This window comes from Rhincodon typus, chromosome 19 (assembly GCF_021869965.1).
Source record: "Rhincodon typus isolate 14 chromosome 19, sRhiTyp1.1, whole genome shotgun sequence".
Taxonomy (NCBI): Eukaryota; Metazoa; Chordata; class Chondrichthyes; order Orectolobiformes; family Rhincodontidae; genus Rhincodon; species Rhincodon typus.
The window spans coordinates 24,402,990-24,430,779 of NC_063350.1; the positions used below are offsets into that span (position 1 = coordinate 24,402,990).

The 27,790-nt window shown below is 38.6% G+C and overlaps 1 protein-coding gene across 1 annotated transcript in view; it reads right to left on the reverse strand.

Annotated features, from left to right (window-relative positions):
* Positions 1–3,910: 3,910 nt before the first annotated feature.
* hck (HCK proto-oncogene, Src family tyrosine kinase) overlaps positions 3,911–27,790 on the reverse strand; it is a 73,666-nt gene continuing 49,786 nt past the window's right edge. Inside the window, exons 10-13 of the mRNA XM_020510930.2 lie at positions 24,262–24,338; positions 9,437–9,590; positions 6,002–6,133; positions 3,911–5,426 (exon numbers count right to left, since the gene is read on the reverse strand). Coding sequence (XP_020366519.1) covers positions 5,224–5,426; positions 6,002–6,133; positions 9,437–9,590; positions 24,262–24,338 — 566 coding nt within the window. The 3' untranslated portion in view covers positions 3,911–5,223. The remainder of the gene's footprint in view (positions 5,427–6,001; positions 6,134–9,436; positions 9,591–24,261; positions 24,339–27,790) is intronic.

A 27,790-nucleotide genomic window follows, 5' to 3' on the forward strand; every position in this document is an offset into this window, starting at 1 on the left:
CAATAGAACAGAGGGAGGGATTGTGAATGGTGAGATTGGATGGAAGAGTAGTTAATATGACACATGAGCAGGACAGGAGATGACATATCCCAAGTCAGTGAATAGAAAGTGCAGCAGACAGGAAGAGTCAGTGGTTTAGGAGGATGACGTGGGTGCCAGTCATTGAGTTGATACGATGCTTGCAACAGTGAGTGCTGCTCCTTCATCAGGTAAAGTGCATACGAAGGAGCAGCACTCTGAAAGCTCATGATTTCAAATAAACCTGTTGGACTATAACCTGGTGTCGTGTGACTTCTGACTTTGTCCACCCCAGTACTTCCACATCTTTATTAAATAAACAATGGATGGCTATTAAAATGGAATATTGGCAGTAATCCTTTACCTTTCTGCTTCTGCTTCCTACCTACACATGATGAGACAGAATGAGGTGCAGAATTCCCTACAACAAACCATCTGCCAGTGCCTTCATAAGGCAATGTTCTTTAAGTGACTGACTCATGTCTTCAGAATTTTTTCTTCTTCTGGATTGAATAGATTCTTTCCACTGTTGTCACATTCAGGCTATTCAGCAACAGTTCCCATTATTGATCACTATGATATATTGGCCTCTGGCTAGCTTGTTGTTAAGGTATTTCACTACCACCAATCCTCCTTTTTGCTATTTTAAAATAGCTAAGTCAAACAACTAGTACAAACAGCCCCTAAGAGGAACTATAGCTAAACGCAACACAGTACTGTGGGTCTGGAATCATATGTAGACCAAACCAGGGATTGGTGGCATATTCCTTCCTTAGTGGACCAGATGCACTTTTACAACAATCGGCTATAGCTTTATAGCCAACATTAGCAAGACTAGTAATACTTTCCAAAAACATGAGTTGAATTTAAATTCCATTAGCTACCGTGGTGAGGTTTGAATCAACATCCCCAGAGCATTATTCTAGGCTCTGGATTGTGAGCAAAGCGGCATTACCATGATGCCATGACCTCCCTTGGTTCATGAGGGGAGAGAACACAAAAGATAAGCAGTTTAATCATGGTGCAATGACCAGAAAGGATAAGATAGAAGATGCACAAACATTTAAAGGACAACAACATTTATTCAAATTGCCTAATTTTAATTGAATTTCTTCTAAGAACAATGAAATGTCATTTGTCTGAGAATGTCTCACACGTATAAGGTTTGAAAATAGTTTTTTTGTGTGAATAATAAAAAAAAGTCAGCTTGAATAGGATATGTTATTGTTACAAAAGTTTCAAATAATAAAATAATTCATTGAGAGAGTGAAGTTAAAATAACGTCTTACTGTTACCAATGGGTGTGGGGGTGAATTGGTTCCTTCTTTAAAACAAAAGGACACTTATTTGTTTGCAACAAACACTTTAAATTATTTTTCAGTATACAGCTATATCACATTGCAATGAAAATTTAACACAAGTCAAAATTGAGTGTCACAAGATTTTCTTAAGTGAAAGAAAGAGGAATTTCATTACTTACTAAGCACGAAAAAAATGCAAATACATGCAAAAGTATAAAGTTTAAAAGAGGGCAAGTGCCTAATACAAAAAGGGGAATCAAGAATAAACAGTTTAAAAAGTCCTGATGATGCTGGAGGTGTTAATTAAACAAAACATGGTTTGAACCTGACATCTTGGATCCTCAACAATGGCACAATTTGAAGATTCTTCCGATAACTTGAAAAGGTGAGAGAAACAAACTTACCACTGTTGCTGTTACAAATCTATTTCTTTTTCCTTAGCTCAGAAGCAGTTGCTTGAAAGAGTTTCTTTGTGAATTCCAGTGTCTGTCGAGATTGTCCTTTTTGGATAATTTTGGATTGTGTGCAGGCAACTTTCAAATCAAATTGTGAGATTTTTAGAAATGTGTTTAAAAAAAAAATAGATTTACAGATTTGAGTCACTAGTTTCAGGCGAATACTGAGACCATATTGATTTAGTGTTTATCATTTTCTACAAGTATTTTAGACCATGAAAGATTCTGGGTGTTAAAAATCATATGAATTCAAAAAATGTATCATAACATTATGATGGGCATCAGCTGAAAGTTCAGAATCACAAAGTGCTTTTTCCTGAAAATGAAGCCAATTTTAACTTTTGCTCCCTTCCTGTCTCAAAACTTCCAATTCCTTCTGCAGCAGGTTCCAAGGATACTGATCATCCTTTTGCATCACTTGTCTAAATAGAGGCAGATGGTAATAAATTTAAATCATAGTGTCACTGTCTCAATCCATACTCCACTTGATGCCCATAAAATTTCCAGTGGGGTGGGTGGAATGGTATCATTGAACAATAATCAGGAACAGAAATGCTGTGATTTTTCCCACTTCAATTTAAGTCAATTGCAATGCCCTGATTATCACCCAGACTAAGATCAAGTAACTAATTACAGATCAGGAATTGGAACTGGAGCTGAATGCTTTACATGGCAGTGTTACATACTGTTCTCTACCCACTGAAATTGGGATTTTTTGGGGGGTGTGTGCTATGTGGAGGATTCCATTTATTGCGGATGAAAAGCTTAATTGTAGCATTTAATTGAAAATGACGTGGCTTCACTAATTTTAGGGATGGCTTAACAAAACCAAATCAAATCGTAGATTACAAAGTACAATTGGCACAACATTCAAAGCTGCAGCTCTGAAGTGCAGATTCTATAATCATTCTAGATTTACCATTTTCTTCTGCAACTTGAAGCACAAGAGTTGAAAACAGCTATGCCTTTCTCTGAACTGGTATTTCAAAATTCTCATTGTGAATCAATGATGGAATAATTTTGTACTGTTGGAAATTGTAACCAACATTTTGGAATCTAAAATCAGTTTCAGAGAATTCAAGTATTGGAATGTTATAGAAACCATATAGATTGTATCAAAGTAGAATCTGTTGCGTTATCAAAATGGAACTGAAAGACTGCAGTATGCTTCCCCCAATATGTAGTTATCATTCTGGCTAAGACATAGCATCTTGTAGGCCTATATTCACAGGTCTCCCTCAGTAACAGTATCTAACTAATGTAACTTGTAACGTAACGTACATCTTGCAAAAGATAATCATTTCGCTAAGACGCACTAGCAGATGTTCCTCTACCAGTCTAAATCAAGTAGGCCCTTAGACCTAATGCAAAAAGAGAGGAATTGTGGCAGCATCCTTCAATAATGAATACCAAGTTATCGTTATGAAATTCTTCTGGTAGTCTGTTGATCCTGTGGATTGAAGCAGCCAAGAATCTGTAATATAGCCAAGTAGTTTTGATCAGTTTCTTGGGGTCAATGTGCAACACTCTTATTCTGTCCAAAATGAGGGCATTTCTCATTCAATATTTGGCATATCTTTAAATGGAGAGGAACTAATTAATTCTGAGGATTGGAGACATTTAAATAAAACTACATATTTAAAACGAATTGAATGAACTGGAAAAAAAGTGAGGACAAACTACATTCTTAGCAGATATTTTTAAAATCCTTTACAAGAAAACATCTGCAAATAAGTGATATAATGCTGAGAACAGGGCAGGGAAGTTGAGGCTTCCTTAATGCACTGGAGAGGTGATTCTATGACCTGCTACTCCTGGATTGGGAGCACATTTTAGGAAATCAGGCATGTCCAGCTCTGGATTCCCAAGCTGTTCAGCACTTGATCTGATAGGAGTGCAGGATTGTGAAAGTACTGCTTATGTGTGAAGACATGAGGGGAACCAAAAGATACACGTTGTTGATGGCAGTCAACAACCAGTTAGAAAAATTGCAGATCAAATTTACTGAGAAAACCGCTCCCAGTGTAAATTAATTTATAAAGACAAATGTTAAATCAGTATGTTCGATAAGTCTTAATTCATTAAATCACTGTCAATTTCACAGATTCAGTCTGACAAATCTCACAGCCAGCAATCTTAAGATTAAGGCACTTTATTTCACACCTCAAGCATTAATACAAATATACACAATGGATGACTACATTTCTGAAGTCACAGTACTTTGATTCTGAAATTATTTCAATCCAGAGAGAAGTAATGCTGCATCTTATAAAAATCTTCAAACTCCATTCCTTCATTAAACCAAGTTCTTATACACTCAGGCCTACATGTTGCTATTAATGAAACTTACTAATCTAGTACACACATTGTTATAACTTAACTTATTTTCAAACATTTACTAAGTCTCACACTTGATAAAAAAAACTTTAAACAAAGATATTCCATGAATAAAAGAGATCAAAACAATGGGTTTAGTTTTGATTTCAGAGATTAGAATTAGTTTTAAGATTTTGGCTCAGTAGTTCTTTTCTCCTCATGAATCTGCTCATTTCCAAATTTCCTTGGAAAGTGAACATTGGAGAAAATCACATGATGAAGCTGTCATGTGAATGTGGTATACTTTTGTCATTGTTTGACAACAAATGAGCCCTTAAAAAGGAATGAAAGATCAGGGGGTACAATTCTCCATCTTCCTCACTCTCCGGATAATCAATTAAATCACAGTTCAATGGAAGAATAGCAAGGATTCTATTAGTTAAAATGAAAAAGGATACTCAGTTTTATTGATAATAGTCATCTTATTAACATTTACTCTTTGAAAATATTATTGAATAACTTTGTTGCTTCCCCTCTTTGCAGGTGCTGGCATCAAAGTATCAAGTTATTTTCAGACACTATACAACCGGATTAACACATTTCCTAAAACTGCTCCCTTTACATGAACTATTTGTGCTTTGGGAAACCTGTGTCGTAACAGCCCGCCTGGAATTGAAACAATTCAAACTACCTTCTTCTATTTGTGAAGCATGTAAACATGATATTGCTGTAAAATAGGAAAAAAGAGGCCGTGATGGCAAGGTTCTACTCAGAGTGCTATGTTCAGTATAAAAATAGTGCACAATAAAAAAAGTCAAAAAACTGTGACAATGAAAATACATTACCAATATTACTTTAAACGTTGTTTCAGAAAAAAATAAACATTATTCAGTAATTTAAGGACTGATGAACATTTTATATTTTGTGCAGAAAGATTGCTCACATTTTCAAAGACCCATTGAAAATACACAGCATGAAAAACATTTATTTACTATCAAGAATGTCAAAAATTATTTTTAAATCAGACAAGGTGCAAATAATTGCAAGTGCAGATGTTAAACAGTTAAATCTAAACTTGTTGCCCGAATTACTCTCCTTTGCTTTCCTCCCATTGTCCGTACATATTTGGCATGTTATGGCTGCTGTTGGTACTGACTCTCTGTCGCTGTAAAAAAGTCTTCTAGCACACTCTGCAAGTATTCAAAAGTTGGACGCTCTTCTGGTTTGTTCTTCCAGCATTTCATCATGATGTCATAGAGCTCTGTTGGACACGTGTCTGGACGGGACATCCGATATCCACGTTCCACTGAACGTATCACATCTGGGTTTGACATACCTTAAAAATTAGACATGTAATTGTAAGTTTTGTTTTTTTACAAATGTACTCATACGTTCATTTCTATATCCCTACTATCAATGTAGCATTTATAAATTCAAGTTTGCAAAGATATTTCAAAGGACTGAAAAAATGTATTCAATAAATGTCATTGATAACGGAGTGATTAGAAAATATGACAGGATCTCTGACTAACAGGTGTAGTATAAATTAACTAATAGATGTACAACAGTGCATTTACCCTACTTGTTTCATCAACATTTTGCAGTTTTGGAATGACAAATGCTGAACGTAATGCAGGTTGGGGCTCAATTCAGAGTGAATTTGTGCAATTAAATGAATTAAGATGCCCTCCTGCGGTATATTCTCACGTGCCACTGCTTCAGTTGACATTCTGAATTTGGCTTCAGACTGCATGTGTACAATAACTGCAGCATCAGCATGAAGTAAACCAACTCTATCATTGCATCAAGTGCCATCTTGAATAATAAATGCAAGTGCAAAGAAAAGAAACATTTATACAACAGTACTGCAGTTCTGCTTGAAAAAAAAAAACTTGTCTGCTCTTTATAGACCTGGGTAAGGGGTCCGGCCATATGTGATGGTTTCCATGAGAAGAATTCCAAAGGACCACACATCGGACTTGATTGTAAACGACCCAAAATTGATGGCTTCTGGTGCTGTCCACTTAATCGGGAATTTGGCACCTTAGAATGGAGATTATAAAAGCCAAATTAAACTCAAGAACCACAAAATCCATTGAGGGTATAGATTCACCAATCTGTATCAGCTTGAGCAAGACCCATCAGACCAGAAGTCTCACTACTTCATATAATATATTAATTAATACAAAAATAAAAATACACAACTTGCGAGATAACTAAGACTCAACATCACTTCACAGTGGAAATAAGGCTTAAGTTACAGTGGGAAATAGAATTGTATTTTCAAAGCATAAAATTGTTATCTTCAATATATTATTCTGCTTTGTTATAAATTCAGTACTAAAATGTCTGATGAAATCTTGGTTTTGAAACAAAAGTGTTATGAAAGACTGTCTACATTCCAGTGATGCATCTTTTTGTTTTAAAATGCATACTACTTTTGTCCTTGCTGAATTTCCAGAATGAATAGATGATGCCAAGGTTAAAGAAACAACGAACTCTGCAAATATGCTGTGGGATTATAGTTGCAAAAGTTTAATGTTAAAACAGAAGATGATGTTCAGAAATGTTTGCACTTTTATACTAGTATTACAAAAGCTATTATAGATCTGTGCTGTTTAAAATTACTCACTTCATTCATAGCTGATTAATAGTAGAAATATGCAAGCATATAACTCTTGGGATATTGCAGGCATTGAACAAGGAATGCCACACACTTCAAAAATGACAGCAACAGCCTTATCTCAATTTAAGGGGCTGGGTATTTACAAAGTTATGAGTCAGATTTAGATTTCAGCTCTGGAATCAGCCCAATGCGCATCATTCTGTATACAAAATTAAATGAACACAATAGAATGCTAAACAGACTTTAGCAAAATGTAAACAATGATTAGGCAGATAAAAGATAATCATATATTAAACAGAAAACAGTTCAACATGACAAGCTTGAAGCTAATCTCAGTAGGATGGCAAAAAAAGGCCTAAAACAGAGCCAACTGTGGAAGTTATTCTAATAGTAAGAAATACCACTGGTTATACCATGTGTTAACTTAAATCATTTGTCATCTACTTCCAAAGCATTTGACAAGATAGAAACAGTTATATGACCGGGGAGGGAGTGGTGGTGGTGGTGGTGGTGTGGGTGGGTGTGGGATCAAATTTAGGTACTCAGTGCATTTCCAAAACTACCAGCTGGAATTTCTGTTGGCTATATTAAATGGATAAATACTTGACTGAATAGAGGAAATACTCTGAATAAGAGTAAGAATTAGTAAGAAGAAAACAAAACTCTCATGGGAATTGTTTACAGATTTCGTATTAAAGTCAGAATTATATAGCACAGAAACAGACCCTTCAGTCCAACTGGCCCATGCCAACCATGTTCCCAAACTAAACTAGTCTCACTACCCACTGTTTGGCCCACATCCCTCCAAACCTTTCTTATTCACGTACTTATCCGAATATCTTTTAAGTGTTGTAACTGTACCTGCATCTACCACATTCTCTCGCAGTATGCTAACAATAATTAAATTGCAATGCAACCTGAAATGGCAAAAAAGCTCCATTTGTATAATAAATGGGTTAATTAGAGGCAAGAAACAAGATCATGCTAAAACAAAAGTGCTTATACACATGCAAAGATGGAAATCCAGTAGGCTGAGAGCTAAAAAGAATGAAAGGGATGCAAAGAATGTAACAAGCAATGCAAAAAGACAAGTGTAGAAAAACAATTCAAGCTAATACAAAAAGCTAACAGTAAAAAGATTTAAAAATATATTCTGTAAATAAACTTCAACACCTTCCAAAACACAAACATTACTTAGAATAGTAATTGCAAAGATTCTCAGAGAGGGAGAAACCAATCATAATTAACCAAGGAAGTTAAAGAGCATATTAAGTTGGAAAAAAAAACATAAGGAGGCCAAACTCATTGATAGTCCTGTAAACTGGGATAAATTCAGAATCCAGCAGAGGAGGCCTAAAAAGGATAATAAAGACAGAGAAAAACAAACTATAAAAGGGTAAACTAGTTAGTAATATGAAAAAAAAACTGACAATAAAAGCTTCTTTAAACATTTAGAAGGAGATCAAGGTCAAAGTGAATATTGACCTCTTAGAAAATGAATTTTGGGAGACACAGTTTTGAAAAACAAAGTTCTGAAATTCTTAAACTCAATATTGAGTCCTAGAGGCTGTAAATGCCTAGAGGCATTGGGCTCAGGTAGAAAATGAGGGGTTGTTCCTCTAGGTTGTGTTGAGCTTTGTGGAACACTTGCAGGCTCAGGACAGAAATATTATTATGGGAGAAAGATGATTTGTTGAAATGGCAAGCAATTGGAAGGTTGAAGTCATTCTTACAGACATAGCAGCGGTGATCTGCAAATAGTCACCAAGTCTTGTCAATATAAAAGGAGACTCACTGCAACAGTGAATACAGTAGATGAGATTGAAAGTAGTACAAATAAAATGCTGCTTCACCTGGAAACTGCATTTGGGATCTTGAACAGTGAGGAGGGAAGGGGAGTATTAAACTTTCTACTAATGCACGGGGAGGCAGGGGATCATCAGTTAAAGTTAAAGTACAAGATGTCAAAGTCACCTTTATGGAAAATAGCATCATTGGGACAATGTGACTGATAGAGAAATTGGAACAATGGAATAAAGTCCTTGTAAGAAGCAGGGTGTGAAAAAGTGTAGTCAAGGTAACTGGCCATCCCTGATTCTTCCTCTTCTTGACTTCACCATTTCTATTTCTGGGGCTAGGCTGCCCATCAATATCCACTACAAACCCACCAACTCTCAAAGAGAAACCCACCTCCCATCAAGTACTCCCCCAGAAACTATACTGGCACAGACTCCCAAATTAAGGAAATAACATCAGCTGTACAAACAAAGCACTTGCTGTTCCATATTAGAAAACATTTAAATTAGTCAACAGAAGCAAAATAAAATGCACTATAGTCCTTCCTCTGTATCTGTGAGGGTTCCATTTCTGAGAAGCCCCGCGAACAATGAAATTCCCGAGTGTGTAGCTCATTTAAAAATGGTGGTCAAAAATAGGTTACAAATTGCAGAAACGCGAGTTTTGCCCGTGAATGTTGAATTCTGTTATTACATTTTTTTGGCATTGGGAGGCAAATTCATGATTTCACAGATAGAGGATTTACTGCATCAATAAATGGAAATGCAGAATTTCAACTACATGCTCGCAACACACAACATTTCCGGTACGGCCAGAATTAATAGCTTCCCGGTTCGTTTGGGAGTTTGTTGCATCTGCCAGCTGGTATGCCCATGTTTCATTAAATGGCAGGAACACAGAAATTATTTCATATTTTAACATACCTTCTCTAGCTGTATATTCATTATCTTCAATTATTCTGGCTAAGCCAAAGTCAGCTATCTTGCAAACCAATGCATGAGACACCAAGATGTTAGCAGCCCTCAAATCTCTGTGTATGTAGTTCTTTGATTCAATGTAAGCCATTCCTTCAGCAATCTTAAAATGATACAAAGTTAGTGATTATATTTGATGCAATTGAACATAATCTGTCTAGACAGACTTATTATCTTACAGAATAAAACATTTAAAATACAGAAATGACTTCCGAGTGCATCACTAGTTTTTGCAGAAAATACTCTGAAAGTTCAAAGTTCACTATTTAAAAGATATGGGAGTAATATGATACAAAATAGTCATTCAGTAACACCACTACATTGTTAGCTTTGACATCTTCTCGCAGGGCAGGAGAGGCAGAGGGAGACCATTCATTATTTGCTACTAATAAAAACAAAGTCTTTGCCTATAGTTCATGTATCTTCTGTCTCAAAAACATATTTCAAGCGTTTCTTTTTGGATTCACTTTTCCACTTCAGTGAGAACACTCCCAACATCGCAAATAAAAAACAAACATCTCAACAAATTTACATTGATCAGCTAAAGGCATGCATGTGAAGATTTGTGTTTACTTCCAAGATTGGTATTGAGAGATGTTAGAGTAACACTAGGTGAATATCATTGGGCTCCCTTTGAATTAGTGAAGAGTAATGTCCTGCTAATCTCATGAATGAGCATACCTAGTAATGTTGTCATAGTATTTAGATAATGCCGATTAAGTCTCCTTTAGCTGTGACGATGTTCTTATATTAAAAAAGTCCATTCCCAAAAATAAAAGAAAGACACAGAATGTATGACTGCTTTTTCATCTACCTCGGCTTCTCTAGCCTGTCCAACAGGCTACTGAGCACTAAGGGTTGTGATAAAATGCAGCCTTGAGCCTGTTGCTGCTGGCATCGAGATCACCTCAGCTACTTGCCCAGAAGTAACTTCCCAGCTGGCCATCTCTCAACTTGCTGTCAAATGTGACTGAGGGATATGGGTGCTGCTGAGGCAGCTCAGAGTTGGACAGCCAGATTTTAATTGAAAAGTTCAAGAACTAAGCAGACAGGCCCCTCTGGATGACGTATATGCCTTCTCTACCTTCAGTTCCCATGGCACCCTGCTGCCCACTTGCCACAGGGAGGCTGCCTTCAAGAAGTTGACTGCCTCCATTTGCTACAGAGGGGTACATCACTGCTGGCAAAATGTCACTAGCCCAGAAAACTTGCCCTTAATTGGGTCTTTATTTAGTAGCCTGCCCACTTCTGTTCAGTGAGCAGCCAATCTATAGCTGTTTTCACCTCAGCAACATCCTCATAAAACCTCATCCACATATAAAACCTTAAAAAATTTGGTAAGGTGATGGCCCAGTGGTATTATCGCTGGACTGTTAATTCCGAGACCCACAATGTTCTGGGGACTCAGGTTCGAATCCTACCACAGAATTTGAATTAAAAAAATACTAGAAGTCTAATGTTGACCAGGATTTCATTGCTGATTGTCAGGAAAAAAACCCATCTGGTTCACTAATGTCCTTTAGGAAAGGAAACTGCCATCCTTACCTGGCCTGGCCTACACGTGACTCCAGACTGAGTGATGTGGTTGATTCTTAACTGCCCTCTGAGCAATTAGGGATGGACAATAAATACTGGCCTAGCATGTGACACCCTCATCCCACGAATGAATTATTTTCCTGGCACAACCCTTTGACAGCTACACCAATTCCTGCAAGGTCCTACATTATGTTGTTCCTCAGCATATTTGTGCTTCTTTTTTACTTCATGTTTATGCCTATCTTAGCTCTGTTTTATATTCCTTGAGATTTCTGCATATCATCAAGCCTACACCTTCGTTATCTCCAGACTTGACTGTTCTAATGGTCTCCCATCAGCTTCCTGTTTTGCATCCACTGAAATTTGACCTCAAAACCTCGGCTACTATTCTAACTTGTTGCACCATTCATGCAACTCTCATGCTTGCTCAGACACAATGCTCTGGAATTATCTCCATAAACCTCTCGGACTTGGTACTTCAGTATTTAAAATACTCCTTAAAAATCTCTCTCTCTATTCTGACCAAGCTTTTGATCATGTCATGTGGCTCAGTACCAAATCTTTTGAAATGCTTGAGGTTTTATTGGATGAAAAAGATGCATGCAAGCTGTTGTTTCACTTCTCTTGTCATTTTTCTCCTTACACTCTAATCCGTTCCCTTCTCTCCTCTGTAGCCCTACATACATCTCCTTTTCCTTCTATTCATAGTTTTCCATAGATAGGAGAAATTTTACAAATTGGGCCTCTTTGGAATCGTTATTGGTTGATCTGATTGAAGTCTTCAGCATATTAACAGGAACAGACAGGGTAGATGAAGACAGCTATTTCCGCTGGTTGGGGGTTCGAGACAAGTCTGAGAACTAGGGCCAGATAATTCAGGAATGACGTTAAGTTGTATGTCTACACACAAAGGGTGGTAGATGTTTGGAACTCCCTTCCACAAATGGCAGTGGATGCTGGATCAGTTGCTAATTTTAAATTGGAGATAGGTAATTTTTGTTAAGCAAAAGGTATCAAGGGATAAGGGACAAAGGCAGGTCTATGAAATTAGGCCATAGGTAAGCCATGACTCGAAGGTTTGAATGGCCGACTCCTGTTCCTATGTCAATGCTGTTCACTCTTTTTCCTCTTATTTCAAGTTCAGTTTCCCTTGCCTCCTTTCATGGTTTTCACCTTTGTGTCCTATCTTTCCATCACTGTGCCTCTGCTTCTCCTTCTCTCCATGTTTGAAATTCTCTCATCTCCTCTATGCACATGCATACATTGACATACAAGTCACAATTACCACAAAAAGTTAATAAGACATGTTGCGACGAAGTGGAGTTCCAGCTTTGGGTGCAGTTCACTTGCAATTAAAGCAATTGAATGGCATTCCACAAACCATATACCGTTTTGCCCATCATGCACTTTGTTCGGCTTGATCTCAAGAAGAATTCTTAGATTCCCTTTTACCCTCTCAAATTAGGAAAGCCCCAAGAATGTTTGAGTCCTTAAAATGCACAAAGATATTTTTTTTTAAACTAAAGGAATCCTTACCAATATTTATGCTTGTTTTTTATAAAAAAATTTCAGTATCTTCTTTGATCAATCTTTCTTAAAGTTGAGTAACATCAGTGACAATGCAAGTTACATCTCATGACCAGGAACCACTAAACCCAAAAGCTGCAAGAATGTTGCAGGCCTGATTTGACATTAACTGACTAGTTGAGTGTCTCTCTCTGCTGAGATTTCGTGCTGACTATTCTCTCCCGGTTGGAAAAAAAATACTCTGCTGGTACACTGAACTCTTCTGAGATTGCCAACATGTGTTTCCAGTGCAGGAGGCCTCAAAGTGAGTAAGAACATTTCTAAAGTCCACCTAATATTCCCCAGAGAGATGTCGTGAACAAGTAATATCTTGCGAACAGACCAGATGGTCATCTTACTGCTTGATACAAGGGATTCATTGGTCACAAGTGTCTATTCAACATAACTCCAGTTGGTGGAGCTCCACTCAGTCTCACTTTGTTTTAGCAATACACATTACACATTTGAAACTTGTGTATACTTGCATGTAACCTTACAATCACAGAATCCCTACAGGGTGGAAGCAGGCCATTCAGCCCATCTAGTTCACACCAATCCTCCAAAAAGAACATCTCCTCCCCTCCCCACCCCCGACCCACCCCTCTAACCTATCCCTGTAACCCTGCATTTCCTATGGCTAACCCACCTAGCCTGCACATTTCTGGACAGTATGGATTAGCTCTGCCAATTCACCTAACCTTCACACATTTGGACTGTGGGAGGAAATTGGTGCACGCAGAGGAAACCCCACACAGATGTGGGGAGAATGTGCAAACTCCACACAGACAATTGCCCGAGTGTTGAATCGAACCCGGGTCCCTAGTGCTGAGAGGCAGCAAGCACTAACCACAACCATCCACACACAAAATATTCAACAAATCCAAGAATGAACATTTATTTTGACTCTAACTTATTAACTTGTTAATTGAAACAAGCTACAGAGAATGCCCTTGGTCTACAAAGGCACTAAATTTAAAGGTTTCCATGTTGAGAACACTAAAATAACTCATGAAATATTTGAGATAACAAGGTATAGAGCTGGATGAACACAGCAGGCCAAGCAGCATCAGAGGCGCAGGAAAGCTGACGTTTCAGGCCTAGACCCTTCTTCAGAAATAGACTGTTTTTTGATATGTTCCTCTTCTACTGCATGTCACATGTTTCCACTTATAGATCGGCAGCCATTTACTGTGGCTAACTCCAGTAAAACATCAAAGGAGTATGCAAGTGGCCCAGACAGCACCATCACCAACCTGGGGTTGGTCCTGCCCCTCTGGGAGAACAAACCCATGAGACATGTCAGTAGAGTAGCATCCAGTCTGGACGGAGTTACCCTGTGGGACATCACTGGGAGCCAGACTCCATTATGTCCAGGTCAAACATGGGGCAATGAAGTCTCCCGATTACCTCCAATTGTCCTCACCTCAACTGATTGATGAATACTTCATGTTAAACATGAATTGGAGAAAGCAGAGGGTGCAAAGACTGTAGAACGGACTCTTTGTGAGGGACACTGAAAGCCTCCACTCAAAGGTTTCTCAGTAGTACCACTACTGACGGAGCTGGTTTATACTGGGTCTATAGCAAGTGGTGTGGGAACTAACAAGGAGGATAAATCTATTTGACTTCATCCTCCCCAATTTACTGGTCACAGGCGTGACCATTGCAGCGTGCTTAGGGAGACAAAGTTCCATCTTCACACAAGATACTCTTCGGATGCTACTACTGTTTGAAATGGGTCAGACTTTGAACAGATCTAGCAACTCAAATTTGGGTATTAACTGCAACTTGGGACTAAATGCATGCCAAAAAGCAGCATGTAATAGGCCAGGCTAAGCAATTGCTGCAGATCTAAGCTCTGTAGTTCTGCCAGATTCAGACATGAATGGTGGTGGATGATTAAACCACTAACAGAAGGTAACAGTTCTGCCAATACCCCTTCCTCAAATTATAACATATGCAGCACATTAGTTCAAATTACTTGGATAAAGGCATTTACACCCATGTTCATCCACAAGTGCTAAATGGAAGATCCATCTTACCCTTGTCCATAGGTCCTCAGCATCACACAGGTCTCCAGCCAATTTGATTCACTCCACGTGATATGGAGAATTGGACCCTGACAACATTCCTTGAACAGTTCTGAAGACCTATTCTCCAGAACAAGCTGTGTCCTAAGCCAAGTTTTTCCAGTAGATTGATAGAATGGCATTGAACAACAATATAGAAAAAGCGGCCCCTGTATACCTTGCCAACAAAAAGCAGGACTAATCCAATGATTCTCAAGAATTAGTAGAAATGATGGAAGAGGTAGTCAACAGTACAATGAAGCAACACTTGCAAAGGAATAATCTTCCCACTGACATTCAGTTTGCACCAGGGTTCCTGATCTCATTACAGCCTTAGTTGCAATAAAATGGACAAAAGGGCTGCATTCCAGAGATAACGAGAAAGTGATAGCCATTTGACAGATTACATCAAGAAGCCCTATCGAAACGGAGTTACTGGGAACCAGAGAACTTAGAAACATACCAAACAGAAGGAATTTGTGGGTGTTGGAGGTCAAATTATCTCAGTGGAAGGACATTAACCCGAGGAACTCCTGCAGTGATGTCCTAGGTCCAAACATCTTGACTTTGATTATTGCTCCATATCTCTTCACTGGCACTGGGTTAAAATCCTGGAACTTCCTCCCCTATAGCACTGTGGGTATACCTAAGACAATTAGGGATTGGAAATGAAAGCTTCCCTTGTCAGTGATGCCCACATATTGGAACGTTTTCTTTATTTGTTCGCAGTTTCCCCGAAGGAATTTTAAAAAGCATTGGTCTGTCCCATGGAGGAGATTATGAATAATCATGGGAGAAAGGTTTTTTGACTGCTACCTTTGTCTCCTTTTCTTAACATGGCAGTAGAGTGGTGTCTCATGGGTCCTTCAAATATCTGAGGAAGGTTATTCATAGCCAAGCCTGACCTTATCCTCTCCCCAGATCTATTCATGTGCAATTTCCACCAGGGATCTGTGAGAGCAATCAGGGTAGAAGGCTCTGGCTGATTTCCCCACACTCCTTTTTATAGTGATTAAATTTATCCTGTTGAGAGCAACCAACTTAGCACCGAAGAAATTTAGGAGACCCAAGTCTGTTTTTATGCACACATTTTCTTTTCTAAACAAAAAACTGTGATGAAAAATTAAAGCTAAGCTTTAATGATGCACTCCAATGCTAATAAGAGAAAGGAAAACTAAAATGCATCAAAAATTCCTGCAATTCATTGGCATCAAACTTGCCATCATCTCCTTGGTGACTCACCAGTGAATCAAAGATTCATATTGCTATTCAAAAACTACCTCAGACCAAAATGGTAACCACGCACCGGAGCAAAAATGTCTGTTTCTATTAAAAAATAGAACGCTTACACTGCACTCAAATTTGTCCTTCTGCAATTCAACATCCTCCGACAGATACAGCTAAGCATATCTGTACTTCCTTTTTACAGAACTTCTTTTAAAAATAGCTTATCTTTAAAAATAACCATAGAAAATGGTTCTGTTGACTGAAACTGAATGTTACTGTAATGTGCTTGCATTCCTACTCAGCTGATAACAGTGAAAAGGACAGCAGCTATTACAACCTAATGCTGGCACCTCCAGTGTTTGCCTATCATCTTGACAGTGATAAAGTATGGACTACTGATTTTCAAATTCAAATCATTTGACGTTGGCCCCTTTGGATTTCTCATGGACCAAAATGGATTAAAAAAGGGAAAATATTGACTTAAAATGGCTACATCACTTAGCTAAGCTTCGTGAAATCAATGTGAACTAAACTAAAACACATTACTATTTTGCCAAAAAAACTTGAAATTAATCACCCACCCAAGTGTGAAAAGACCCTCTTCTCTTATTTTGATTATAATTGTAAATTTCAAATATAAAGATGAAAGACTTCAGTAATTATCAAAGAATGAGAGACATCATCCAAAGACACATCAGCTTTTGTGTATTCTAACTGACATTCACCTCTATCACTGTCAGTGCCCACTACCCCCAGATCTGCCCACTGTCTGATTTATCATAATCCGTGATTCCCAAATAGTTAATGAATAGAAATACCCTTTAAATAATATTGAGTAGCTTGAGGCTATGAAGAGGTGTGGTGGAGGAGCAGTAATTGAAGAACAAAGTTTTTTTTTAGGTGGGGTTGGAAAGAGTTAAGATCTTGATTTCTGACCCAAACCTGTCTCCAACCACCCATTCAATTCAAGCTCTAATGAGGCAGGAAGATGGATGCGAGGCCATTTCATTACAAGGAGGTAGCTTGACACTAAACATTATAACGACACTTCAAACCTCAACATTATTCCAAATCTGGAGTTGTAACTATGGACTGCCAGGTTTTCTGAACCTTGGCAAAAACTGACAGCTAATTAAACGTGAGGGGATTCATGTGGTAAGCTTGTTTACACCTATCTCCTGGATCCACTGTGCCTGCCTATTCAGGTACTGCAATTGGGTACCCCAAGCCCCACTTGCAGTTGCTGGAACACTTCCTTCCCTCACCACTATCACCACCTAACCCCTGGATCTCATGCCCTCAACTTACCTAACTATACCACCTTCTTGCCATCTGGCTGGTTCTGCAGTGTTCAACAAGTGACTTTTCTTTCAAATTGGAAACAATCTCATCAACCAGCTTGGCTTCCATGCCAGGAAGTAGTCAGAAACACTGCGCTGTTAAAAGTCTACATAAAGTTTGACCATACAGACGGCCCAAAGATCGTGAAGCAAAGATTCTTTATTGTACGGGAACTAGGTTAACACCCTTATGACAAAAAATTGAAATAAAATTAAAAGGATAAACAAGGAACAATTCATAGCAAAGAAACTTTTGGGTTGGGCTGAGCTAAGGAATTCCATTGCCTGTCTGATACCCGTGTCCACCCACTAATTACACACTTCTTTGCCCCAGTAAGAGACTGTTCACCTGCTCTAACTATCCTCCCACAACATGGCCACCTGTTGGCAGCAGTCCCATTAGATGAGGGAATCCCAACACTTGGATTCTATTGCCTTTCTGAATCCATTACTCCTACAGGAATCGAGAGAGTAAAAATCCAGGTGATTGTCTTTAAACCTTGCCATAAACTATGTCCCCATTTCCACCTCTAGAACTGATACCAAAGCAAAAACATTCACAATCAGAGGGGGAAATCTTGTAGGGCCCCGAAACCTTAGAGAATCTTGCCGGAATCTTGTGAGAAGTCCAGTCTTCGATATCAGGAACAACTAGTTTCAATTTATGACAGGGATCCCGACATGAAGATGGGATTCTCACTAGGGAGTGGCGAGAGGCCTACTAACAGGGATCTTTGCTCATTATCATCACCTTCAGTAACTGCAAACCTGTCTTCATTAATATGCAGCTTCCTATTTTCAGGGATCAACGAGAAATTAAATGCTGAGAATTCCTGAAAGCCAGAGCACGTATCTGGTGAACCAAACTGGCAAAAGGCAACAATGAAAAACCTGTCTTCAGGACAGTTTCCTGGAACAATATGTTATGGGTTCAAACAGAGATCATGCTATTTTGGATCTGTTAATGTGTAATGAGACATATTTAATAAACGACATCATAGTAAATGATGTCCTAGGGAACTGTGACCATAACATGGTAGAATTTAACACTCAGCACAGGAGTGCTAATGTTACATTGTTTGGGAGGTTTAATTGCAAGGCATTGCCAAGATATTTACTGCATTTTATATGCAACCAAGTCACTTCCTCATCTGAAAAAGACATGAGATAACAAGGTGTAGAGCTGGATGAACACAGCAGGCCAAGCAGCAGAGGAGCAGGAAGGCTGACGTTTCGGGCCTAGACCGAAAGGGTCTAGGCCCAAAACATCCACCTTCCTGCTCCTCTGATGCTGCTTGGCCTACTGTGTTCATCCAGCTCTACACCTTGTTATCTCAGATTCTCCAGCATCTGCAGTTCCTACTATCTCTGAAAAAGACATGACTTGGCTGGTGCAAATACACTAGTTGTCGCAAACAACTTCAGCAGGCTTAAATGTTCAAAAGCAATGAATGGAAGCAAGATGATATGCAGAATTGACATTATCGGAGTAATGCAGTTGCAGTACTGACACAGGACCAAGTATTAGAGCGCTGAATTGGCTTGGGCTAAGAAACTTGAAAAGAAAAGTGTTTAATTTTCATCAGGAAACCCCAGGCGAAAACAAAACCAAAAGCAAAAATTTCCTCTTCCAATTTTGTGTATAGGATGAGATGACTGCTTTGGTCATCTCCAATTTAACCACTACCTACAAGAATGCAGAGAACTCTGCTGGATTAAAAATAGCCCATTTAGTTGTCACATCCTCCTGCAAGCTAAATAGCTGTTGCTGAACTGTACTATTAAAGTTTTACCAGTCAAACTCCTTTCTCCTTGTGAAGACACGGCTTCAGGAGCCTACTACATTGGACTGCATTTAATATTTAAAAAAGAGACCTTGTACTTTCAGACATCTGATACATTTGGCAGAATGTGTGCTGTTACCTCACCCAGTTTCTATCAGCTGTAGTTTCGTTAGCTGGGAACAACTAGATCGGGCCAAGATTTTCAGAGTTGAAACTAGTCTGGAGCCCATTTAAAACTTTCCCAGCATATTTCACAAAGTTTACCCATGCCCTGCCATCCCAGCACATGCCCTCTGACCACCCTCATGACAATTCAATGCCCCACCAATGGTACCTCATACCCTTCATGTCAACTCATGTTCCTGCAATGCCCATGAACCCAGTAGACAAAACTAACTAACCTTATAATAACAAAGGTGCGTGAAAATGCTAAGAAAAAATTCCATTTGTTTAAAAATACCTCTGTTCCTACAAGTGTCCAAAGTCTATTTAATAAGTTTTAAGTACTTGACACTCTTAGCCTTGTGCAAACTGAGACAGATAGAATTGAGCAGAGAGCAAAAAAAAAAAAACACTTTAGAACCTCAGAGATGCCAGTCATACAACACTTTTCTGCATTTCTGTAAACAAACTTATTTGCACAATTTCCCCTCACCCACTGTGGTCAATTTCATGAACTCCCCCAATAAATATTTACAAGGTTAAGAGCTCTCATGTTTAAACTATCACTTGATCTTAGAATCCTAACCACCAACTCAGACACTAGTAGAGTGACTGGCCTGGACATTGAAGCAGAATTTGACCATGTGACAGCAAACAGTCCCATTAAAACTGAAATCAATGGGAATCAGGGAGAAAATTCTTCTGATTGGTGTCATACCTGGCACAAAGACGGTAAAGTTGTTGGAGGTCAATCCTTTCAATTCCAGGACATCTCCGTGCAGGGGTTCCTCACGATAGTGTCCTGGGCCCAATAATCTTCAGATGCTTTGTCAAATGATCTTCCCTCCACAATAAGTGCAAATAAGGGAATGTTTGCTGATCACTGCATCACGTTCAGCACCAGTCTACATCAAAGACATTAAAGCAACCTACGCCCATTTGTTGCAAGACCTGGACACACCACACTTGGGCTGTCAATGACCATCTTCAACAAGAGAGAATTTAACCACCACCTCTCAGCATTACAAATCTCTGACCACCCACTGTCACATCTTGGGTAGTTACTACCGACCAAAAACTAACCGGACATAAATGCTATGGCTACAAGAGCAGGTCAGAGGCTAGACGTTCTGCAGTGAGTGGCTCACCTCCTGACCCCCCCAAAGCCTGTTCCTGAGCAACAATGCAAAGTCAGGAGTGTGACAGAATACCCTGTGTTTGCACAGTGACACCTTTCTGGCGCTACATTCACTCCCTCCACCGCTGACACATATAGGCAGGAGGGTAATATCCACAAGGTGAAATGCAAACAACTCACCAGGCCTCCTTTGACAGAACCAGTCAAAGCTACAATCACTTCCAAGGATATCAGCAGCAGATTCAAGGAAACCTCACTACCTGCAAGTTCTCCAAGTTACATACCATCCTGGCTTGGAACTTGAATCACCTTTCCTTCCTTATCATGGCGTTGGAACTCCAACTCCCTTACAGTGCTGTGGATGCATCAAAACAACACCGACTTTTGAGATTCAAGGCAGCAGCTCATCACTGCTGTCTCTTGTTCAGTTAGGGTGGGAAATAAATAGTGGGCTAGCCAGTGATGCCCGCATCCAGTGAAAGAAAAATGAATAAAAACCTAAAGAACTGTGGATGCTGTAAATCAGAATTGAAGATAGAAATTGCTGGAAAACCTCAGCAGGTCTGGCAGCATCCGTGGAGAGTAATCAGAATTAATGTTTTGGGTTGCGTGACTATTCATCCTTTCCCAGTTCTCAGATGTTGCCAGACCTGATGAACTTTTCCAGCAATTTCTCATTTTATTTATGAAAGAAAAATGAAATTTCCCCAAATATACAAGCGAGAGTAAAGAAGCAGGGATACCACATGATGAGCCATCATGCAAATGTGGGCTACAGCCATCCCAGGGAAAAGGATCATTTTTATGTTAACTCCCTAGAGGATGAAGTGACAGATGGGTTCTGCTCTGGATTGTTTAGGTGAAAACTTGAATTGGATGACATATAGGAGAATGCTGATGAACTGACATATAGATGGTTGGGACAATGGCAGCTTGCCAGATCTCCTGTCACTGTCCAGGAACCTAGACAAAACTGGCAGATGTCATTATGCACATCTTGGAGCCCAGCCTCTTCATTATGTATGTGGTAACAGCAACTCATTGACAGCACTGGCAGACTAAGTAATGGACGACCCATCTGCTGGTTGCCACTGCAACTGAGAGGAAGCCTCTCTCAGGATGATTGCATTTGTGTTAACCATCAATGTCATTCTTCCAGTGCCGTTGCCATTGTTTCAGTCAGCCAGCTCAGACTGCTGCTATCCAGGCCACGATAGGTCAAAGCCAACTGCACCTCCCTCAGTCAAAGCTGGTTACTTTCCAGTCTCTATGCTCCAGCTATAGGGGAAGTGAAAAGGATCAGAGGAAGGCACCCGCAAGTCAAGCTTTAAGGAAATGTACAAGGGTATTGCTTGTCTAATTAGATACAACGCTGAAAAAAGGATATGTTGCAAAGTTTTTCACTGGTAGCTTTTATTGCTGAATGTTGGGAAGAGGGACATGGCCATGTCTACAGTCATTGTTTTCACCAATGGATGTGGGTGGTAATGTTTCCCATACCTAACTGCCCTTGATTATGACAAATGAGTGACTCACTTGGCCATTTCAGAGAACAGTTAAGAGTTACCCCACTGCTGCAGCTTTCGTGGCATATCTAAACTAGGTGAGGTGGTAAATTCCCTTCCCTAAAGAACATTAGTGAACCAGATGGGTTTTTGCAATGATCAGTGATGGTTCGATGGTCACCATCACAGAGACTAGCTTTCATTTCCACATTATACAATCCTTGGCACCAATCATAAAAAGGGACAAAAAACACCTCCAAGAACTCAACACAGCAGGTTAGGACTAAACCACGTCCAATTTTTGGACTGATCATTTAAATCAGTGCTGGTTGAAGTTCTACGCAATTTCCCAGTTGCTTCTGATCTTCCTGTGATCATTAGATTTTAAGGGGAATAGGAACAGCATTGGGCCGTTCACTCTTTGGGTTTTCTCCACAATTCATTCAATATAAACGTGACTGTTCTAATTCTGACTATGAATCCACTTTCCTGCCTGACACCACGAATCCTCAACTTTGTTGTGGATCAGAAGTCAAATCCAGCCTTCAACATATTCAACAGACCAACCGACACTAAGTCTCAAAATTGCAAAGATGCATGACCCCTGTGAAAATAAGCTTAACCTTGTCTGACTTAAATAGGAGACCCCTTATTTTGAAGGCATGTTCTGGAATGGCATCCTTCTAGTATCTACCTTGTCATGCCCTACCTTAAAATCTTATATGTTGCAGTAAGTATATCTTTTATTGAATTATTTTTAGTACAAATTTATTGGATATATACGAATTTGCAGACAAGTACTGTGTGCATGAGTTCTCTAATCCTAGAATTGGATCAGGTAGTTCAGCTGTGTCAGGATAGCACAGGGTCCAGTTGCTCCACAGACATATAAAAGGAGTTACCTGCACAGCATGTAGTGGTAGTACAGTTGGAATTCAGGAAATGGAACAACATGTAAATAGGCACTAATAAACATGACAATTTCTAAACATTAATCCTTCGAAAAGGAAGCTATACATTTACAATTTTCTGTAAAGTTGAGGAATGGTCTTATACCAAACTGTTGAAAATCAAAAGCTGATATATAAATTAAAGATCTTTCCATAAAAACATTTGTTTGGCAGAATAGCAATTAAGAGCAAAACTACTATACAATGACAAATAAAGATTTTAAACCTCTTTTGGTAGCCTGATGTAAACAATAATAAATAAACCACCTCACTAACTGAAGTCATTAAGGGCAGTTGTTTAACCAAACTCTAAGAAGTTCTGATTTAATTTTAATTATAATTGTTTTTAAAAAAAGAAAAAATGTTTTATAAATCAACCTGTTCAGAGGTGTTATTACACATTTGAACCCTGGTTCAAAGACAGGGATACTACCATTGCGCTACAAAAATTGCAGAATACCTTTTTTTTCTTTATTCATTCATGGGGTGAGGGAGTCGCTGGCAGAGCAGCATTTATTGCCCATCCCTAATTGCCCAGAGGGCAGTTGAGAGTCAACCACATTGCTGTGGGCCTGGAGTCACATGCAGGCCAGACAAGGCAACGATGGCAGTTTCATTCCCTAAAAGTACATTAGTGAACCAGATGGGTTTTTCCGACAATGGACTCACTGTCATCATTAAATTCTTAATTCCAGATTATTGAATTCAAATTCCACCATCTGCCATGGTGGCATTTGAACCTGGGTCCCCAGAATATTATCTGGGTTAACAATCTAGCGATAATACCACTAGGCCACCCAATATGCAATGCTGAAACGTGTGGATTGTTACCAAGACAGAAAAAGAGAGAAATGTTTAATTAGAAACAAATTATCAAACTTTCTGGATTCTTAAAGGCCAACTGTTAACTGTAAAATGCTCAGAGCAATCTTTGTGATCTGCTGCAATCGTAAGTGCGGTTTAGGTACGTTTAACACATTTTCATGTAATGTATTCTTAAACTATGAATGCTAATGTGCAAAAGCCTTATTAATGTTAACAGTAAACAAGACATTTTATTTTTTTTTGAAATAAAAAGGAGAACTGGTTGAGAAATTGGGCAGCATCTGCCTCATCCCAGATTTTTAGGTAATTAATTCAAGTGCCCTTCGCACCATACTCAAAAAGTTCCTTTCTGCAGTGACAGAGGTCAAGTATGCACAGCGACAGCAGATTCAGTTAAGAGAATGACCAAGAGTCAGAATTAGTTGTTGAAGGACTGCCACCAGTTTTCAGGCCTCAGTTCAAACAGGGCCCAAGGGCAAATATGCATAATATAGCTCGCCACTGAATTATCTAGACATTTGTTGCATTTCTAACTTTTCAAATATCCCATAGCACCATAGAATATTGTAACTTACTCATTTAAAAACACTTCTATATAATTTCAAATATTTTAATTATGTTGTGTCTGATAGTTCTTTTGCACAGATCTATAAAGTAATTAAAATAACTTACTTGAGCTGAAAAATCAATCAGCTTGGGCAACTGCAATCTGTTCCCTTCATCGCTTTTCAAGAAATCTAATAAACTCCCTGTAACAGACAAAGAAGGATTAAATCACCCAAGCACCACCAAGTTTTAGAAGGCTGACAATACAAACAAAGTGTACAGAACAATGTTGTTTTTCCATTTACACCTGGGTTATCAAAAGAATCTCTATTAATTTCTTAGATAGAAACTATGGCTCAGACCAGGATGTTAACTTCTAAATAGCTTTAAATCATTGACAACCAGAGGAAAAAAAATTAAGCTTTTACTTTTACCCACATCACTCTCCACCTCACCTCCCAAGTGAAGTGCTTTACTATAGTGAGGGCTCAGATCCATTACTTAGCAAGACTACTCCTGCCAGGGGAAAATCCAGTTTGACCTTGAACATTGACTTTATTTTAATCTAAGCTGGAAGGAATCCTTTTTCATGCAATTGATTTTTGCTTTCTTGTTGGTTACCAAGAATGACCCCCTGGCCTCTGCAAGGAAGTCAGAGGATAGGGCCAATTGGAGGAGGAGGAAGAGGTAACTGATATAACACCCAATTCCAAAACAAAGATAGTTTTCTTAGAGCACTCGAGTAAGGTCCCTGTTCAGGTTTTACTTCAAGGCTTTCTCCAAGATACCAGAAAAAAAAATGTATAAATGGGTACTGGGGAGGCAGACCCCCTCAGAATCCTCATATTAAATCAAGTGCAGCTGCCATATCAGGAATGAAATTGAGCATTTTTCAAAGTAAACGCTTGATTATTTATTGTAATAATTCAGGATGGAAAAGTCTAGGGGGAGGCTCTTACATATGGATTTGTGGCACTTCCTACCCTTGGTGAATAGGAAATAAAGGCGAGTCTCCACAGAGTAAAAGAAATGCAGCACTTTCAAAGTAAAATGCAAAGGCATCTTATAAAATCATAATCAAAGCAAATTCAATACTGAGCCTCATTGTACACACTGGGACAGATGACTTAAAAGCAGAGGAATGTCTAAAGCAGTATCATGAAGCTAATGAAAGAGGTAGCTCACCAGTAACGTTTAGGAAGGGAATTCCAGAGGTTAGGGTCTAGATAACTGAAAGTGTCATCACTAATGGTGAAATGGTTAATAAAATTAGAGTTGCCCAAGGAACCAGAATTGCAGAAACAGATATTGGAGAGTTATGGGACTTGATGTTACAGAGATAGGGTGTGGTGAGTATAGGGAAGGGTTTGAAACAGCGGATGTTGGCACCTGATCTGTCATTGTTTAAGCTGTATTCAGAAAGGACAGGGGTATTTGGTGAACAGCACTTGAAGGTTCTGAGAAGTGGCAGGCAAGTTAAAGGAAGGAAGGAAGGAAGGAAGGAAGGAAGGAAGAATGATAAAAGAGAAGTTCTTCTCTTTTCTCTAACTAAATTAGCAATTAGTTGCTAATTTACTACTGAGCAATATTAAATACATTGTCTTAGAATTTTCTCCAGGTGTTATAAATGGGTTTTCACAATACCAATGCTTCAATGTGTGCAAATTTTCTCTGGCTATTCTAACTGGAGATGATAGCCTATTTTAAAATAGTAGCCATAAGTTAAATCCAATTAGTTAAACATTCATACCCTAACATTTCAGTCCAATTTAATTACAAGCTCTATTAATGACTTGTACTGCTTTGAATAAGGTAAATGGGACAAATGAGTTCGAGTGGCAGGCAATTTCAAAATTTAAATCTTCAGTTAAACCAGAGCTGCTAAAACTACATTATTCCTCAATAATTTTTAATTGCTTGTTAACAATTTAAGATATGCTTAAGTACAAACAAATAATTTTGTTGGCTAATTCAGAACGCACAAGTAATAATAACAACATGAATCTGCAGCTTTTTATATGTAGTTTATTTAAATTTGGCAATGATTTGCAACGATCTAAAATTTTGAATGGAAGTTCATAACAATCTTACCTAACTGATCATATTACAGACCAGCTAAACTATCCTGGGGTGAACTATACAACAGTGGTCAATTTAGACAGCTGGGGATTGAGGTACAATTTGTAGACATGCTTTATGGATTTACTTGGCTACACTATTAAAAGCTCTTTCAAATTTCCTTCAAAAAAATATTAAATTACCCTCCCGTTTGTCAATCAATACTCCTGAACATATTGTAAACAATAAAGTGATCAACACTTGCATGCTTTAAATTGAACACTACCTAGTTCTCAAATGAATAACATGCTAATGAAAATATTTGTTTTGCAGCAATGATAAAACAGAAGCAAAAACATTTCTTTTGAAAGCATTTGTTATGCATTTAAAACAAAATCTTTATTTCCTCTTGCAGTTTGCCCAGTATCAGCTGTTGTGGTTTAAACTGACTGCAGAAAACAGTGAAGCTGAAATCTAGCGCATAATTTACGCTCTTGACTGACCACAGGAACTTGCATCCTCCCCCACACTGTTCAAGGTTGCAAATAATTGGGTGCTTGTTCATTTACAATAGCTACCCTGATATATACAGCAAAGGGACTAATTCAAATCAATACAGAACTGAAGGAATGAACACCTTTTATTTGGTGGGATGGGCAGGAAAGGATGTCCCAGCATATTAATCTTTTGAATTTAAAGCATGAAAGGGATTTGACCCAATTGATTGTTTTCTTCTCATTATTAAATTCTAAACGCCTGTTTTAAAAAAAAACGAATGATAGTCATTTGTAAACAGACATGAAGTGCCCAAGTTCAGAACAGTTTGATGGTTGAAGCAGATCACAAAATGTGCATAATTATAGTTGGACAGAGGGAGGATTTATGGACGGTAAAATTGAACAAGACTTAAAAATGGACAGCAGCACAAACTTGCCCATTTCTCAAGTGATTTATGTTAAAATGATCCCCATGGATTTCTCCACTACTATATTCAATTTTTGGAAGTTTCTTTCATATAGCTGGGATTCAGATTTGTCTCCTTGCCTCATTTTCTTCCATTCTGAAGATTTGGTTGTGATAGTTCTAAGGGGTTTTACCCTGCGGTAAATGATCAAAGGTGATCATCATTCAAGAAAGTTTATTAACAATGAAACCAGTCAAGTGATTGGACTCCACTGAATTCAGATCAAAGTCCACTTCTCTCATTGTATGGTTCAGCTAGCCAGTAAGTAAAATCTTTAGCCCTTGTAGTTTACATTGCTATTTGGATGAACATCAGGTTGATACAATTTTATCCACCCAGAGAACAGCTTCCCTATCCAGTAAAGCACAAGACCACCAGAAGCTTTTCAGATAATATTGCTCCTTAGGCAGAATTAGATAAGACCATATTAGCTTTTTCCCCACTTAATTACCTATCTTACAGACATTGTTTATATATTATCAGGCCTAAAATGGATGCCAAGCAAGACCAGTCTCTAGGGTCAACGTCCTGGGTACATAGGAGCCCAGTTAAACATCCAAATATTCGGTCAGGTGATTTTCATTTTTAAGTATGGCATAGAATCAGAGATATACGGCACAGAAAAAGGCCCAT